The sequence below is a fragment of the Rattus rattus genome, chromosome 2 (assembly GCF_011064425.1).
Source record: "Rattus rattus isolate New Zealand chromosome 2, Rrattus_CSIRO_v1, whole genome shotgun sequence".
Lineage (NCBI taxonomy): Eukaryota > Metazoa > Chordata > Mammalia > Rodentia > Muridae > Rattus > Rattus rattus.
The window spans coordinates 126,216,319-126,234,510 of record NC_046155.1 but is presented as its reverse complement, the minus strand read 5'-3'; the positions used below and the strand labels follow the sequence as shown (position 1 = coordinate 126,234,510).

Sequence of the window (18,192 nt, the reverse complement as noted above, 5' to 3'; positions counted from 1 at the left end):
CCCTCCATGACGTATTGTAGCTTGAGGTTCTCCACATGCCCCAAAAGCAGAGGAGACAGATTGGAGTGATGGGCTCCAGTGTAACACAAAGGAGCGACCCCTGGCGAAGCCTTGTGAACAACAGCAACAATGTCCCTCGTTTGTCTTGCCAGTGAGAATGTCTTCCAACTGGCTCTTGAGTGACAATAATACTCTAAAAGGGCGGGGATCCACAGTCTGCCATTTTGGGTTAGTTGTCTATAACATCAGGTTTTTGTTCCTGGCACAGAATTGGGTGAATGCAGCAAATTAGAAGGAGAAAAGGGCAGGCGGACAGGGACTGGGTTTGGCTCTCAAAGGAATTTCCTAAACCAGATTTTATTTCACTATCACTCTCTCTTGGAAAACTTGGTGCCTCTTAGGTATTTGACCTGGATTCTTAACTTAAAAGATTAAGGTTAACTGTATTGAAGAAAACCTAGAGGAACAATGAAAACCCTACTGTTTGGTGCTGTCCCTGATTTTCTGGCCAGATAACTGACTGTCCCATGCATCAAAACAATCAGGTAAGAACAGCAAAAGCCAGAAAATAAATACCTTCCATCTGTTCGAGTGAGAAGCTGCACACTTGGGTCTCCTGGCTCACCATAACCAAACCTAACACAGCAAAAAAGACAGCAGCTTCCAATAAACAGCAAGGGCAGCTTGTTCTGTTCCATGTCCTTCTTTCTGGACTGTGAGATCAGACAGATGATTTCTACATACTGATATTTATTATTCTGTGCTACTGAATACCTTTTTCAAGACTTTCACAGAAATCTTATGACACATCCCATGGGGACATCTCATGATACATCCCATGGTTGGCAAGCCCTAGTTGATGAGGAAACCACTCTTCCCCAGGACCAGAAGCAGCATATTGCAAGAAAGCCAGATGGACAGACTGTTGGCTGGCCATCTACTTTGTCTCCTCAGAGCATTTGTCTGTGAGCCCACACATGTACTTACACTTTCTGGGTTCCTTTATAATGTCTCCACTGGAAGCTACTGGAGAGGATGGACTAGTAATCACATCAGAATCTTAGGAAAAGCCCCTAGGGGCAGCATGACTACCTTCTAGTGACAGTCTGGTTGGGTGTCCTTGTGTAGGACATTCTTGTAGACTGCCTCAGGCCTACAAACCTTTCTACAGTGTGGGGAGAAACTCCAGGGCATTTCTGGATCTGGGGATCTGAAAGGACAGATACCACAACACCCCTCCTTGAAAGGTCATCCCCAGAGCAGCTAACCGGCTGTGAGGTAGAGAAAAAGAAAGGATTGTTAGCGAGAACCATACCCTCCTTCCTGCTCAGAAGATGCTAACTCTCAAATGGCTCCTCGGGAGCTCTTGGCTGCCTTTATTATTTTGCTGTTAAGCAGTAGCAGCAGGGTCCTTAGGGGAACAGAAGAAGATGGATTCTCTTGCTCTTTATTAGCTGTGAGGAAAATCTGAGCATCCCGTAGCTTCGTTATTACCCCCCAGGGTATCAGAGCTTCATGGCCTCCCTTGTGGAGGTGGGAAGTGAGGAACAGAGGCACAGGTGTTCCCTGACAGCACAGAATCTCAACAGAAGGAAGAAAAGCCTGTTTCCCACATGTGGGAAGCAACACAGGTACAAAGCATAAAACCTGCTTGGCCTACATGCGTGAGTAACAACGATCTGTCAAAGGTTGCAGCAGAGACCTTTACATCCATCCTTGGGTGCATTCAGCTAAGATGATAGAGAAGGCGACTGCAGAAGAGAGCACTCCAGCATTCATTTCATCGTTCTTCTCCATCCATCCCTGGTTTGCTCTCTGTATGTTCAAGGGAGATTTTACCGGGACAGTTTTCATCTAGAATACCACTCACAACCAAGCAGACAACCGAGGGACTGGATCTAGCCTTGGATTCACAGTGGGGCATGTATATCAAAAGAGAAAAGTAGATTGGATTTTCCTTTTTTGTCGTACATGGGAAAAATTGAAAAATTGAAAGAGAGCACAACATTCATTGAAATCATTTTGCCACAGGGAGATTTTAAATTTATAAATATCTGTTGATAAAAGTGAGCCCTGGAGTTGGATTCTATTGTTATCTTTAAGAACATTTTAGGGGAAAAAAATCCAAGATACAAAGAGCTTAAAAATCATTTTTTTTCCAAAAAAGCAAATCATCTCATGAAACAAAGTATACATCCCAGGGCCTCAGTTTGGAAAGACACACAACAGTATAAAGAGGGCACTAACCCATTAGCCATTCATTTTGAAAACAAGGCTGAACCAAAACCTGTTGGGAGTGTGACCAAAGCCTTCAGAGCAACAAACAATGTCACCTTACAAACTGGTTAGAGAACCATTCCCCCTTTCCTACTTATGGTATTGATGAGCACCCTGTGTTCATGAACAAGGATAGACTAACTCTAGGTAGATCAATGGAAGGCCTGTTTCAGAAGCACCCTGAATGAGGTGGCCAACCACAGCCATAGTGCCACACAGCCATTGTCTTGGTTGTCTTTGCTTGATGTCCCTCTTCTTTGGGACTATTACTCAGACCTCCCCATTCATACTATCTGTTAAAAACATGGCGTTAATCCCTCCCTGTCTTTCTTCTTCTGGTCTTATTCTTTTCATTGCTTCAGGTGAGCTGTAAGTGGATTTTAAGATGGAAAATGAAACCAAGGCTCCTTTGTCCACTTTAGTACTTTGTCTACAAAAAGGGTCAACGAAGAGTCATGAAGGGTGAACTGACTGAGCTCTGTGCTAGGCATGTATGTACCCCCATCTGACCAAGCCCCTGACAAGAGGGGCCACATTGTCTTAAGAGTGCTGGTGCAAGAGTTTCCCCCCATATGACTCTCGTCTCAAATGACAAGGCAATGCTCTGAGGTTTAGCCACTTTCAATGCACAGCGTTCAGGATTGACCAGGGACCTGTCATTAACATTTCCATGGGCTGGACGTGTGATCACTTAGGAGCTTGTGGGTTTATGATCACAGGTATCACGGCTGACTCAACAGCTGCAGGCAGGTACCACATACCCTCTCTCTCCTACCCCCAGGAGCACGGCTCCCATCCTCACAAACCCACATTTGTGTGAGTTTCCTTCACAGGCTAAAAGGAATGCCCACTGGACCTGAAGCATGAATATAAAAGCGCTTCTTGTGACAGTAACATCATCATGGGGAGTAAAGCCAGAAGGCAGATTTGCAACTTGTCACATTATCCCGTTATCTCAAATGTCATTACTTTAAAGATGCATTTACACTCTTTCCAGAGTATCTTTTTCTTATACCACATTGGGTTTTGTTTTGTTTTGTTTCACTGTATTAGAATGAGGATAAAAATTACAATAGATTAATTGCATCCCTTGAATCACTTTATATTTTTGGTGCATTAAAAAAGGAGAGAAGTAAAAGCTTTGTTAGTGACTGAAGGGTTAACACAGATTCTAGAAGCAGTTAAAAATAGTATTAGAGGATTATACACACAACAGTTGGAAATTCGTACACTTTGTATTTTTGTTGTTGTTTTTGAAAAAAAAATGGCAAAATGTTTGGCAAATGTAAGCAAATGACATGGGCTATATTGGCGCTCACCGGCTCTGAGCGGGTCAGTCATAGCCAGGTGAGGCCCACAGCTTCCTGAGGTCACACTGTGGGGCTGGTAGGGAGGAGGTGTTAGGAGGTGGGGAGGTACATGCTCCCCACCCAGCTCCCCCTTGGGCCCTCAGTCTTGAACATGGAAATGGAGCTGGTGAGAGGTGCCAACCACAGACTCCAGTGCGGATCACCCATCAGTATCTCTTAGAGAACTCTGGGGGCTCGAACCACATGTAGACTTTGTGAGTGGTCTACACAGTGACCCATATTGCAAAAGTTGGAAAGAGGAGTGGGGCTCCTACCCCTCCAACCTGTAACCCCCCAACACACTCCCCACTGGAGGGAGAGGGTGTCTCTAGTGCTTAATCTGGCAATGTTTTCAACTTGAACTTGTGACTTTAGTAGACTCGTTTGTTAATGCCTTTTTTTTGTATGTGTATGCATATCCAGACATGTCCGTCCTCCAAGCTGGCCACAAGTGTTCCCTGAATTTTGGCAGTGCCTCTTGCTTGTAGCGGTCGGCATCGTGAAAACCATGAGGTGCCTTCCAAGCAGATTCTGAGCCCAGCAGTGTGCATGTCCTCCAGGGCCAGCCCATCCTCTCTTTATTCTGAATCCTGACTGGCTCTGAGTTTTTAGAAAAAGGACAAAGGTCTTATGTCTATGCCTGTGTGCGTGTGAGCATGTACGTGTGTGAGTGTGCATGTCTGTTTTCAAAACCATTTTTTCTTTCTTTTCTTTTCCTTTTTTTTTTTAAGAAAAAAAAAATGACAATTTGTTCACAAATACAGAGTTCAGCCCTCCTGTAGTCACTATAAAACGGATTCCATGTTTTCACACCACTCATGGTCTTCCAGGTTATAGATAAATTTTGTCCTATGTGTCTGGTGTGCGGGCACAGGGTCCCTCCCCAGATTGTCTAGGGTCAGAGTAGAGGCAAAGAACTCACTGGTGCTCAGCCCGCCCTCGTGGTTTTTGATGTAGCGTTTATAGTTTTTCCGCAGGCACTGCCACGTGGTGGTGTAGAGGATGAAGGCGAAGGATTTGAGTGCAATGGCGATGCTGACGTACAGGTATCTGTAGACCACGTTGTCATAGAGGACACAGGCGCCCTGTTCCCCGCAGAAGGTGCTCCAGAACAGACAGGTGGAGTCGATGCCGGCCCCGAAGATGAGGGGTGGGGGGATGAAACCTGTCAGAGGGAAGAGATCATTTAAAACTCTGGGTCTGGGAGATAGTCCACTGCAGAGGAAGGCGTTTCTATCCCTGGCTGTGCATCTGTTTACCCGACTGCTGGGAGACTAGGCTGGATCACTTGGTTCTATAGTGCAGTGGTGCAAACCGTGGGAAAGCAAATCCCAGCTCTGCCTTCATCATCCAGACAAAATCATGGAGCCCTTCGTGCCCGCGGCTGCCTAGGTTGCTCCCTTTGTGCCCGCCGCCGCCTAGGTTGCTATGGAGAACTATTTGGGAGGGCGTGCATTTGCCTGGTACCTGTAAACACGAGGTAACTGACAGCTGTCGTTATTCTGAGAAGGGATAAAGTCATTCCTGAAGGCATGCTGGTATGAGTCAGCCTCCTACAGGGAATGCCAAAGAGGCCCCGTGGCTCTGCTCACTGCCCTTCTGCCTGGGGTTTGCGGGGGCTGCGTGAGCTGCCATACTGGAGGGATTGGGGACTAGAAGTAGAATGTGAATGGGTTATACTGTGTGAGCACATAAACGGACATCTATAGTTTAAAATGAGAAATGTGACAAACATACTCATGGTCGCTATTTGTCCCGTACTTAAACTGGTGTGCATTCTTTTCGTGTGGAGCTGACGCTGGTTACCCACAGCCATCATCAGAAATGTGAGGTGAGGCGGAAACTCCAGTTTCATCTCTGTCCACAGCAATCTGATGGTTTATTTGTCTGCTCTCATCCCTTCACCCAGGGGCTGTTTGACCCTCCTTCGACTAATAACCGATGGCCTAAAATTCCCAGTGTTTGAGATACAGCTCAGTCATTATGGTTCTTTTTTTTCTGTTTTTTACAAATGGGGCATTGTTATGTTGTACAGGCCTGTTCTTAAATTCATGGTTCATGTGCGTCTCCCTTTTGGGCATCTAGTGTAGCAGGATTACAGGTGCTTGCTCCCATCCTGGCCTCGGTCATCAGCATTTTATGTGCCTATTTATGTGTGCATGTGGAAACCGGAGGTCAGCCATCAAGGCTGTATGACTGGATCTCTCCGTTTTTTAATGAGACAGGGTTTCTGACTGTCTTGGAACTTGCCAATTTAGTTATGTTGGCTGCCCAGGGACCTCCAGAGACTCTCCTGCCCCTGCTGCTTCCCCAGTGTTGGGATTGCAATGCTTTGTTGGTTTGCTTGTTTGTTTTAATGTCAGAATCAGACCCTGCTTACAAGGCTAGCACCTTACCAACGGAGATGGCGTCCCAGCCCGGGTCATTAGAATTTTGAAAATGAACTATAAGCCTTAGGTTTGATCCTCAGCACTGAAAATAATAATAATAAAAAAATCCCAGGTGGTTCTGGTCTGTTTTGTGAAGCTTTATTTGTAGGATGGGGAAAATGAATAAGTTATTAATAAATATTCATTGTTCAGGAATTCTAGCATTCCCCGAGGCTGGAGTCTGGCACCAGTACCTTCAGCAACAGACCTCAATTGCGAGGCATGATGGCTGCAATTAGAAGGGGACAATCCTGAGACTGTAGGACTGGTCTACCGGCTCCCTGGAGAGTTCCTCCCAGAGTCCATCCTGGATCAAACTTTACCTTTCACTGGAGGCCTTTCTGAGAATTTGATCCTTTGTCCAGAAAAACAGATGTATTCTCCATGCCAAGCACACATCTTAGGGGTTCAGAGATCTGCCAAGTCAATCCACAGGGGCCAGAAGTACAAGTCCTTCAGATGTTTAGTTAATACCACAGAAGTGTGCTGAGGAGGGGCTGGGAGTCAGAAAGCTGGATGGACAATGCAGCATCTCCCTATTTTAGGACAGACCTGAATGGATTGCTGTGTCCTGTATTAGTCTTGGTTCTGAGCAGTTGGTTGAGCACTGGCTCCTAGGTCTTGGTGTCTTGGTCCTTCTCCTAAGTCTGCTGCTTGTTACCCCAGAGAGAAACCCTACAAGATGGATTCTATTGGAATCCTCATTAAACTCCTCAAGCAGCTTGATTTAATAAATATTGTAAGCTCAGAATCCCCTACAAGCTGTTCTCTGCTGCTGGTGCAGACTTTGCTCCTGCAAAGTGAAAAAATGCCTGCCTTACTCCCAGTGGCACAGAGGCTGCTGAGGAGCTCTTGTCTCCCCCACTGGCTGAGCTGGAGCATGCTCTCCCCACTCCAATATGGAGGGATTTCCATGGCAACGGATGCACATGTGAATGGATCCGTGGCTAAATGGCACTGATTTGACCTATTCTCCGGCACAGTGGGGCAGCGTAAAGCCACTCACCTTTTCTGTTTCTTGTGGTTTTATTTTGTGATTAGATGCCCAAATGCTCTTTCTACCTATTGTGACCAATCTTGAGGTCATTAGCCTCTGCCCTAGCTACTATTCACTCAGCAGCGAAGAGCCAATATGGATGGGCACTCTGCTCAAAGGGCATCCTGTTGAAAAATTCTGCCACAGGGAGGAACAAAGACTTAGGTGTTCCTTACTCCATGACACATGGATTCCTGAACACAACAGCAAGTTTGGCAAATCGGAATATAATTTAAGCACATCACAGGACATCTAGGGTATAAGCAAGCCATTGGTTAATGTTTGTTCAAGCTCAAACTCATTATGCAACTAACTCCTTCACGGTCATCTGAATGAGAACTTTTATTTATATGTGATATATGATTATATGATATATTAATATTCAGTTGTCTTTAAAGGTGTCAATATTATCTTATTTTCAGGTTCTCCTAGTAGTCAGTGATGTCCCTGAAAGAACTAGGAAAAAATCTTCAAGTACTTAGAAAGCTAAGTGTCCATCAAAGTCTTCCATGCTTTACTCAAGATCTGAAAGAACACTGGTCGTAGAGATGACAGAGTTGTCTTTTTTAAAAAAAAAAAATAGGGAGCTGAAAACTCCAAGGCAGCTCACATCATCTCTCAGTACCTCCATATAAGATGGAGCTAACATCACCATCTAGGGCACAAATGAGGTGAATGTTTTTGCAAGGGGCCTGACCTATTCATGTGGTCAGAACTTCGGCTAACACATTCATCCTACACGGGGACTTAAGGTGAGATTCTTAGAGTAAATGTTAGATTAGTAACCAAAGAATAACCTTCACAAGATTTCCTTTCTACTTTTGCATAAAGCATTAGCTTTCTTTTTGTCAAATTAAACTCTTCTCTTTTATTGACTTGTAAATCTCTCCCAAAGGTGGACTTTAAGCTATCATCAGAATTTAAATTCAGATCTACACAGATGCAGATCTGAAGTTCACCCTGTTGTTTGGAGGTCTTTGCTATTCTCTCCCCTGAGCAGTCCCTGGTCAGAGTCCCAGTCATTTCTCTGGATGTATTTATGAATCCATTGAACTAAATAGAAAGCAAAAACCAAAACCAAAGCAAGCTGTCCATAGAAGATGCTGGCTCACCCAGAGACCATGAGAGATTTCTACGCTATTAGTAACCAGTCAGTTAACCACCCCACCACTCTAGGGTGTGCAGCTCCATCCATCCGCCATGACTCCCTCCGTAACTCATAACCTCTCCTATTGTACAGAGAAAGAGGACAGAACACAACCTCATCATTTACTTTTCTTGTAATTGGAAGTTCATTAATTTAAGAGGATTTTTTTAGACTTCTTATGTGGGACTTCCAGGGTTACAGAGAACGGTTTATGTACCTCCTGCTAGGCTTGAGGAAGCTCTGTTTTGAAGTGTGAAGAGACAGAAACACCCAGGAAGGATCTTCGCCAGCTCTAGAGCTCTTCCTCCCCTGGGCTTGCTAACGAATGGAGAGACTGGGAGCCCGGTTTGTGTACAGGCTTCTCCAGTATCTGGCCCACGGCCTCTGGGCAGTGCTGCAGACACTTGGCAGGAAGAAGAGACACTTTGTCATCTGTTGTCCCTGCCACCTCCCTCTTCAGTCAAGGAGCTCACATCTAGAGAGGTCCCCTCTGTGAAGGAGTAAATTTCCCTTGCAACTCTGTCACTTGGGAGCTGTGGGACTTTGGTCACTGAATCTCAGCCACTTTATAAACCAGGCATGTACGTATGCTTTCTCGAAGTAGCACTGTACTTCATGTGTACGTGCTCATGCCTGCGATTACGTTCGAGTGGATATGAAGGGCAGGAATCGACATTGGGAGGCTTCCTTACCCCTCTCCCCTTCCTTTTGACACGAAGTTTCTCACTGTACCCAAGAGTCGTTGATTGGGTGGCGTGCCCAGTGAGTTCTAGAGATCAGCCTATCTCTGCCTCCCAAGTGCCACCAAGCCCGCCTTTTACACAGGAGCTGGGGATCAAAACTCAGGTCCTCAAGGACTAAGCCATCTCCCCGGACCCCAGATTATGCTTTATTGTAGAGTTATTTTTTGTTCATTGATTGAGAAAGGATGGGTAGAGAACGCTCACCAAACCGAGTTCTCACCCTATTTTTTATGGTTTTATCCTAAATCTCTTTGGTTAGTGAACATCTCCAAGGGGATAAATACGTTACAGAAAACCTCTCAAGCCAAGAGTTGGTGGGTCGCCTCTGAAGAGCTAGTCTACTATGGAGGACAATCGGGTGACTCTAGAAGGGAGGCCAGGTATCCACCAGTGTCTCTTCTCGTTTGAGCATCTTCACTCTGCTAGACTCTTACTCGGGAAGGAATGAGGAGGCAGGCTGCTGAGGGCGGAACATTTTGTTAGAAATCATGTGTTCTGGAGACTCCTCTCTTCCTTGGAATCTGGAAGAGCATCTCTCTTCCCTTTGTGTCTCCCGGGCAAAAACCTGTGTGTGAAACACGCCTCAGCAGGGCCCAGCCATGTGCTGGCAAGGTATATGGTAAGTTCAATGGTACTTGCTACTTCACAAAATATCAAAAGGATGAAATCTTCCTTATACTGTAGCTCACATGCACATATATATATATATATATGCACAGCTATACATATATACTTAGGTACCTGTATGATATATATATATATATATATATATATATATATATATGCACATGCATCAGTGCATATGCATCATATATCTGTAAACACACACATCCATACACACACACAACACACACACATTGTGTGTGTGAGCAAAAAGTGTTATGCTGCTTAAGGAAACCGTCTCTGTTTTCCTGAAATCTATTAACATAGATTAACCCTCAGGGCCCTGCATCTTGGCTTCTTCATTCACTCCCATGGTTGAAAAGACAAGACCTATTCATATTCTTTGGAATCAACTTGAAAGGTGAATTGAAAGGCTTTTGTGAGAAAAATAAATCCATGTTCCTTTACAGGACAAAAAGGAGGCTGAAAATGACGGTGCCATTTACATTTAGAAAATAATGGTTCCTCCCCAGCTTACCTGCCAAGACTTGTATTTACTCTGGACTCTCTATTCAACCTGGAGCAATTATGGTCACAGCCAGCTCCAGCTAGAGGGGAATGTCAAAAGCTGTATTCTCCTGAAAAGATTGATGCATTTCTCTCCTTCAGCCATGCCAAGAAAGATACCAGCACTGTTGACTAGGCCGGTGCTTTCCAGGGACACCAGCCATTCACTTTTCTTAATTTTGAGAAGTCAGGAGCTCCTGCCTCCTCACTTCATTCCTGGCCCCTTTGTTATAAAGTCTGAAAGGCTCCAGAGCTTACATAGCCTGCCAAAGGCCACCTGGACAGGATTGGCTGAGAAGAGCCCACGCTGAGTCACACTGAGGCGTACCTGGCTGCAGAGGGATCTGTGGTCAATGTGATACCACCTTAGGCCAGATAAGAGCTGTGGAGTCTTTATGCAGACAGTAGGAGGGGCCTCTAGAACCTGGTGTGTAGCTGGTGCCTAACGACTCTTTGTGGATTAAACGGAACAGTGGTGAGTGGGAAAGTCCTCCCAGTTTCCCAACAGCAAATCCTGCTCCTGCCCACACGGGGTCCTTGAGTGCACTGTGCTTACGTTTTCTAATAAGGCATGAGCTAATGGGTTTTCATTTGCCTTATACTGTATTCTATTCCGGACTATTTCAGAGATGGAGCTCAACCATAAAGATCTGCCTCAGCTTTCTAACAAATATCTTTCTGGAGTCATTCCTGATTCAGGGACATGACCTAAACCCCAAGGATGGGCTGCCCAGGAATGAACCAGCAAACACATGCACAGGAAGTACTGTCCGGTGCTGTTTGCCTAGCAGGTTAGCGCTGTCAAACTAAGCATGGTAGTCTGTGCGCAGAGACTTCGTGATGGAGTCCAGCCTGTTTTTCTCAGTACCTTAGAGACACCACTCTGTTCTGTTGGCCCACTCAGGGCTTCCCAGAATCATAGGACTCAAATTTAAACCCCAAAGTCATCTCGGTCCTCTCATTCTTTACTCAGATCTACTTGGCTGGCTTCAGAGACAGGGAGGTGGCTTAACAGACATCTTCTCCACTCCCTGGCTCTCATGGGTCGCTGCCTTTCAGGGCTTCTGTTTTAGTCCTAATCAGCACACTGTGTGTGTGTGTGTGTGTGTGTGTGTGTGTGTGTGTGTGTGTGTGTGTGTGTGTGTGTGCTTGACTCATTAGTTGTTCTTTGCATTACTTTTGGGACAAGGTTTCTCACTGGCTGGCTGGCTAGCAAACCACGATCCTCCTATCTCTGCCTCCTGAGATTTGGGATTATACATTTTTTTCCATGGGTTCTGGGCATTCCCAATTCCGGTCCTTAGACGTGTGCAACAAACACTTTACCAATTGAACCATAGTCTCCCCAGCCCCACCTTGATGCCTTTGATCCTGTTTAATCCACAAAGAGTTGTTAGGCATCGGCTGCGGTCAACCAGGCTCTAGAGGCTCCTCCTACCGTCTGTGTTGTGGATTCCATGTCTCTTACCTGGCCTTATTGACCACTTATTGATATCACATTGACCACAGACCACTCTGCTTCCTGCCAGCCTTGCCCCCAGGCTGCTCTCCCTTCCTCAGACCACCGAGTGTGCTTCCATGCTTCCATCGGAGATCTGCTCTGTCCCACAGCTGAGTGGAATCTTTCTCCTTGAAAATCAAGGTGTTTTGTAACTCTGCTCACAGTAAACCTTCCCCTCACCGCGTCATTCCTGCTCCCAGACCCTAAGAGCAGGACTGTGTCTCTGGCTCATCTTAGCCTTTGCACTAGAGAGGACCTCAGTACAACTGTTTGCTTCTAGGTGTGTGAGTCGATGGGACATCCATGGCAGGAGTTGACCCCAGGGACAATTTACTTTGTGCTTTAGCAAGGCTGAAGAGTCAAATCTGTTTGCGAGTAAGCACTCCACCACTGAACGACACCCCCAGCCCCAGGATTGAGATTCTTGATCAGACCCCTGGTTGACCTAAACCCCAGACAGAAAACCAGTGATCAGTCCATTTGCAATAGGAGGGAAGAGGAGAGATTCACCAGGTCAGGAATTCTACTGAGGGAGCATCCAGTTCCTTCTTAGGTTTCCACCCTCCTCCAACTCTGTGGCCTCCTTCCATTCCACTTCTGTTACCAACCTGGGTGACATGAACTGGACATGGGTTACCACACTCCGGCCTTTCAACAACTTGTTCTCAGGGCTGAGGTGGTTCACTATGTTTCTCTCTGGCCAGCCATGCCTCACGGCTTGTGGTATCTCAGCACCTCTAGATCTTAAAATTAGATACAGCAGCTACGGCCACAGCTTCCAAGTAGTCTCTCCTTGTTGACTACGTACAGCTGGGTCCTCTGGTCCTGTTCCATCAAGTTCTCATTATTCCGTATCTCTTCGTCACTTCCTTTACTCAGCCCAGGCACTACCATCAATCAGGCTAGCTTCACTCTGGTTGCTAGCTTCATTCTTTTTTAAAGATGGTCTCATAGAGCCCAGGCTTCCTAAGTACACATGGATGGCCTTGAACGTCTGACCCTCCTACCCCTGCCCTCTTCTTTCTGAAACTACATCATCGTGCCTGCTTTTATGTGCGGCTGGGGATCAAAGCCAGGGCTTCGAGCATGCTACGCCCTTGACCTCTTGACCTACCATCCTCAGTTTCTTTGCTCTGCTTTCCTTGCCCCTCAGCCACTACTGATACCATCAGCTTCAAACTTACTTCTGCTGTAGGGCTACTAGGGAAGCTCTCGTCATCAGCCAGTGCCACTGAGATGCTCGCTCTATCTGTCAGTTCTTTTCCATTAGTGTCTAAAGTAACACAGGAAACCAATGTTACCTTGGTTTATGGACCCTGGAAGTTTTCTCCACCCTATCTGTATCCCAGTGTGGTCTTTATGCTAACCTATTTCTTTCTGCCCCAATGTATCAACATCTCACCCTTATACATCCTTGCTGACTATGACAGCCACTGGCCGCATGTTGCTACTTAAATTAAAACCAAAACAAGTTAAATAAAACAGTCCATACACCTGTGTTCCCAGTGGCTCAAAAGCCACATATGATTCAGACACAGAACGATTCTTTTGTTGTCCTAGAACAGCCCAGACACGGTCCGTGTGACTCCCCACCTGCCCCTTAGCTCATCTGCCTATCTCAACCCATATTCCTGAATACTGCAAACCATTCCTGGGTTGGCTGAGATGCCCAATACAATATAAATATTATACCAAGAAGCTCATACTGTTATTGCTTAAGTAGTGACGTGAAAAGTCAGCATGGACATTCTCAGTATACACACTCTGGTTTTTATCTTTAATGAAAATGAAAAATAAGGTATCTTTTAATTTGTCTCTTTGAAACTTGTAGAGGTGGAGAGACAGCTGAATTCAATTCAGAGACCAATCCATGAAGGCCCTTCCTCATTAAATTTTATCTCTACCCTCTCAATGTGATCCCCTCTCTGAACTCTGATTGGCTGTACCTTGTTCAGTCCCTAGACAACATCCCTTTCTGAAATACACAGTGGATCTTGTTCCTCTCTTGGTACCTAATAGCAGCTTCTACTTGCCTTAAAGATAAAGGTCAAAGCTACCCATGGGGCAGGAGAACTTTCTCACCAAGTTCCTAGCTCACCACTTTCATAGGCCCCACGTGGCTGCTTCTGTCTCACCCCGCTTGTTTCAAGGGGTTCTTTGCAGCATGTAAGCCTTATCCCTGTAAATTCTCTTGTCTAAATCACTCTTTCTTCTTCCTGTATATCTTCATAACACTGGCTTATTCTCTGTTCAGGACATCGTGCGTGAATCCCAAAGCAAACTTAGGTGGCCCTTCCCCAAGTTACTGCTACACCAGTGCAGGCTCCATCACAGATCATGTCACACTCAATTTCAGTGTCCCCATTGTATTCCCATTACCCACATGGGGCACCATGAGGGTTGGCAGTGTCATGGTATCTGATTTATTCATTGGCCTTGCATTAAAAATAATGGCCGTTAATCTTACTGGGTGCTGGATGAGATGGAATTAGGCCAGATGCCAAGACTTCTCAGCTAAGCTGCTTTTAATTAAAAGATGAGATAGTGTCATATCCTCCCAGCACAGGGTTTTCCAAACTGATTTGTGACCCATAATGGGCCACAGAATCAATATGCTGGGTCATGACCAATTCTGCAGAAAGCATGGAGCAGAATAGAAAATATCAGAATGTGTTGTACATACTGAAGGTACTAAGTTTTTGTTTCAGCTGGATCTATGCATATGCATGTGTATAATGGGCCATGATGATAAAGTTATCTCTTGCTAGGGCTTACAGGCACAGAAATGGAAAAATCCCTGTTCCCGATGGTACTCCTTTTCCTGAAGCAGAAAGACAAGATTCTGGATCAACTTCAGAGTGGAAAGGGATTACCTTAAGTGAATTGTCTTATGATACCTCAGTTGTGGTTTTGTCTCCAATTATCCTATAATTCTCAGAAATAACTTATTGTTTCTACTATCGAGATTATTAAGAAGGACACTCTTTTTGCGTAGATGTGTGTATGCATCTTGCTATGGCTTGGGAGCTCAAAACACTGGAGGTGCCCAGTCAATGCTAGCTTGTTGCATAACAACCTGTGGAATTGTTCCACCCCTTTCCAAAAGAAGGCTTTCTAGCTTGTCGGTGTTTCACGTCCATCGTTCTACCTATCCTTGTGTATGGACCTCAGGCACCTCCCAAATTTTGTTTGAGTTATCCTGATTTGTTCGAGATGTTTGATAGGCCTGAACATTTTCCACATTGGCTGGGTCAGTGGCTCTCAACCTTCTCAATGCTGCAACCCTTTACTACGTATGGTTCCTTGTGTTATGATGACTTCATCCACAATATTATTTTTGTTGTTACTCCATGAGTGAAATTTTGCTATTGTTAATGAATCATAAAGTAACTATCTGATATGCAGGAGACCTGATATACCACATCTGTGACCCAAAGGGGGTCACAGCCCACAGATTGAGAAGCACTCGGCTAGGCACTGGCTTGGTGGTTCCATAGACACACGTATCTCTATCTCCTGGGCCACCATTCTTGGGATTAGTGACATGAACACTGGCACCTAGCTTCTTATGTGGACTCAGGATATCTAAACACAGGTCCTCATTCTTGTGAGGCAAGCACTGTATTGACCAAGACATTTCTCTAGCCCTGATGTTGTAGGCTGTGCCTAGAGTTAATACGGATTAGAGATGTAGAGACCTCTACAGTAACTATAAAGATGAGGGTGAACATCCACTTCCTTTTTAGCCATGATATGGGGTAGCCTACTTTGATATCGTCTGGGAGCTCAGGACACTGAAGGGGCTTGGTAAATGTCATTTTTCTGGGTAACTACCTGAGGAATGGGTCCACCACTTTCCAACAGGAGGCTCTTTAACTTGTTGGTATTTCATGCCTACCTATTTCTCCAGTTGCTTGACCACTGAGGGCGGGGGATGTGATAATACATCTGTCCACATTTCCAGTGATAAAAGGAAAAACAATCTGTATAATTATATCTATGGTAGTACAAGCTTTCAAGCTATCACAGCTTCCCAGAAACACCCACATGCTGTAGCTGTAATTTGAAGACAGCTCAATGTTTTTCATCTGGGGCATCTCCACATCTATGTATGTCTACTTCCCATGGAGCAAAAGTAAGACAAAGACACTCCTGTGTATCAAAACACACACAGACTGGCCTGGAGGAGAATTCTCAGACCTGCTCCACAGGGAACCAGGATGATGATGGGAACTGATTGTTATCACAGACTATGGAGGGAGAACTTACAGTGTATGTTTCCTTTTCAAGAATGGGTTTTATCCTACTTTGGGCATTTGTCAATTACATAGGAATTAACAGCATTATAAAAAGTAATATATATATATATATATATATATATATATATATATATATATATATACGTGTGTGTGTGTGTGTGTGTAGATATTCAAAGGTTTGTAAAATATAGAGTCATATAATTTAAAACAATCTGGTACCATTTGGATGGTCATCCTCCCAATATTTTTCCATAGGTAAACGTACTTTAAAATCATCTGAAAATGGAGAGTAAGCCACCTTTGTCCCTTTTGCATGTCATGGGTCCTTTCCAAGTCTACAAATGTTCTTTCCAGAACTTTAATGGGGGCATGGCTCCTACCAGGATTACAGACTATCACTGATTTAACTAATTCCCTGCTGTTGTGCTGATGGGAAAATGTTTTTGCAAACCTCCCATTTCTAGTGCTGGATCTTTGTATCCGTTCATGACTATAAACTTCCAGTGAGACCTTCATGTTTGCTGTCAAGCTTTGACACAAGGAGAAGAGAGTGACAAGTGGGGCTGGGTCACCTGTTGGAAACCCAAGGTAAATAAATATATTTGAATAATTGGGTGAATATTAAAAGCAATATAAAATGAGTAATAAAAGGTAATACAAATAAAATAGTTCAAGAGACATAAAAATAATTGAATGATTGTAATGAATATATTGGAAAGGCTGCAAGGTTTGGTTTGCCTCTTACTGCCAGCAGGTACCCCAGAAAGAAAGATATCTCGGATCGCTCAGTTCAGGATTTTCTTAATGGAATGTTTCTTGTCAACCTGACACAAGACTGTCTGGAAAGAGGGACTGTCGATTACAAAAAAACCTTCTATCAGGTTGGCCTGTAGGCAATGTCTGTGGGACATTTTCTTGATTAGTGATTGATTTGGGTGGGACCAACCCACTATAGGGAGGTGGTGTCACTCCCATGCATGTGGACATGCCCTGAATAAGAAAGCAGAACAGACAAGCCTGTAAACAGCGTTCAATGGCCTCTGCTTCAGCTCCTGCCTTCGGGTTCCCTCAGTGATAGACTGTGATCCCTGTAAGCCAAATAAACCTTTTCCTTCCCTAAGTTGCTTCTGGCCATGGTGTTTATTACAGCAATAGAAAGCAAACTAGGACCAAACTGCCTTAGTAAATTTTTCCTCCCTTTTGGAGCCACTGCAGTTTCTCCGTAGCTAATGAAGATTTAGGCTTATATGAGGACTGGGGTTGGTATATGTGACACCTGTGACATCCGAGGGGTGACATCAGAGGGGTGACACCTGTGACATCAGAGGGGTCTAGAACTCTGGTGTCTGAACTTGGAATAACAACTTCACATTTAAAGTGATGGTGAGTTTAGATTTGTCAATGGGACAGACAGACCTAGAATCACTCCAGAAGGGAGTCTCAGTGCGGGCTGGTCTGGTTTAAGTTGCCCTACGTGCATGGCTGCGGGGAACTTTAAGCTACTTGAAGTGGGAAGACCCACTCATTGGGAACGGCACTATTTTGTGGGGTTTCAGTCCTTGACAGTAGACAAGTGGAAGAGTGGGGGAGCTGAAGATAAGCATGTATGGCCTCCTTCTCTCTCTACCTTACAAGGTGGATGTGACCAGCTGCTTTGACTTGCTGGGAATGACAGACTGTACTCTGGAATGGTGAGCAAAATAAACCCGTCCTCTCCTCAGATTGTTTGGGTCAAGTTGTTTTATCATTAGAGTGGGAAATGAAAGTAGGACACTAATAAATAAACGTGATAGAAAAGGAAAAGAGGCAAACTCAGGAATTGGGACAGCTTCACAGATCCTCACTCACCTGCTAATGTACATCCAACTCATTATGGAGGGTATAAAGAGACGATACGTACCCAACAAACGAAGGAGCAGAAAAAGAACTCCCAGCGCGTAAGACTTGAGTTCAGGGCTGACTGTCCTACATAAAAAGAGATGGGGGGGGGAAGAGATTCTTATCAACGCCATTTTAATTAACAGACTCAGAGTTATTTGTTGCTGTCCATCAGATCCTACCTTGGAAAATTATTAATAGGTTCTCTTCTTTTTCTTGCTAAACGTCTAAAAATTGGCTGCAACTGTGGGACCCAGATAAGTTTAGGAATTAAGTGTTTTTTTTCCCCTTAATAACTTGAGCTGGAAGGACTGGATGTAAATTCTGTCCTGAAGTCTAAACTTAGAGCAGTGTCCTTCAGGAGGAAGCACCACCATAGGGGTAGGGGATGTGTATGTGGGAA

The 18,192-nt window shown here is 44.8% G+C and overlaps 1 protein-coding gene across 2 annotated transcripts in view; it reads right to left on the bottom strand.

Moving 5' to 3' along the window:
* The window catches only part of Slco3a1 (solute carrier organic anion transporter family member 3A1), a 280,725-nt gene that overhangs the window by 4,460 nt on the left and 258,073 nt on the right, over positions 1-18,192 (bottom strand). The window contains exons 9-10 of one of the 2 annotated variants that reach the window (XM_032893408.1): positions 17,812-17,876; positions 4,549-4,791 (exon numbers count right to left, since the gene is read on the bottom strand). In XM_032893408.1, the coding sequence (XP_032749299.1) occupies positions 4,549-4,791; positions 17,812-17,876 (308 nt within the window). Of the gene's footprint in view, positions 1-3,482; positions 4,792-17,811; positions 17,877-18,192 lie in introns of those variants that run through there. The other variant, XM_032893407.1, reaches the window with a different exon arrangement.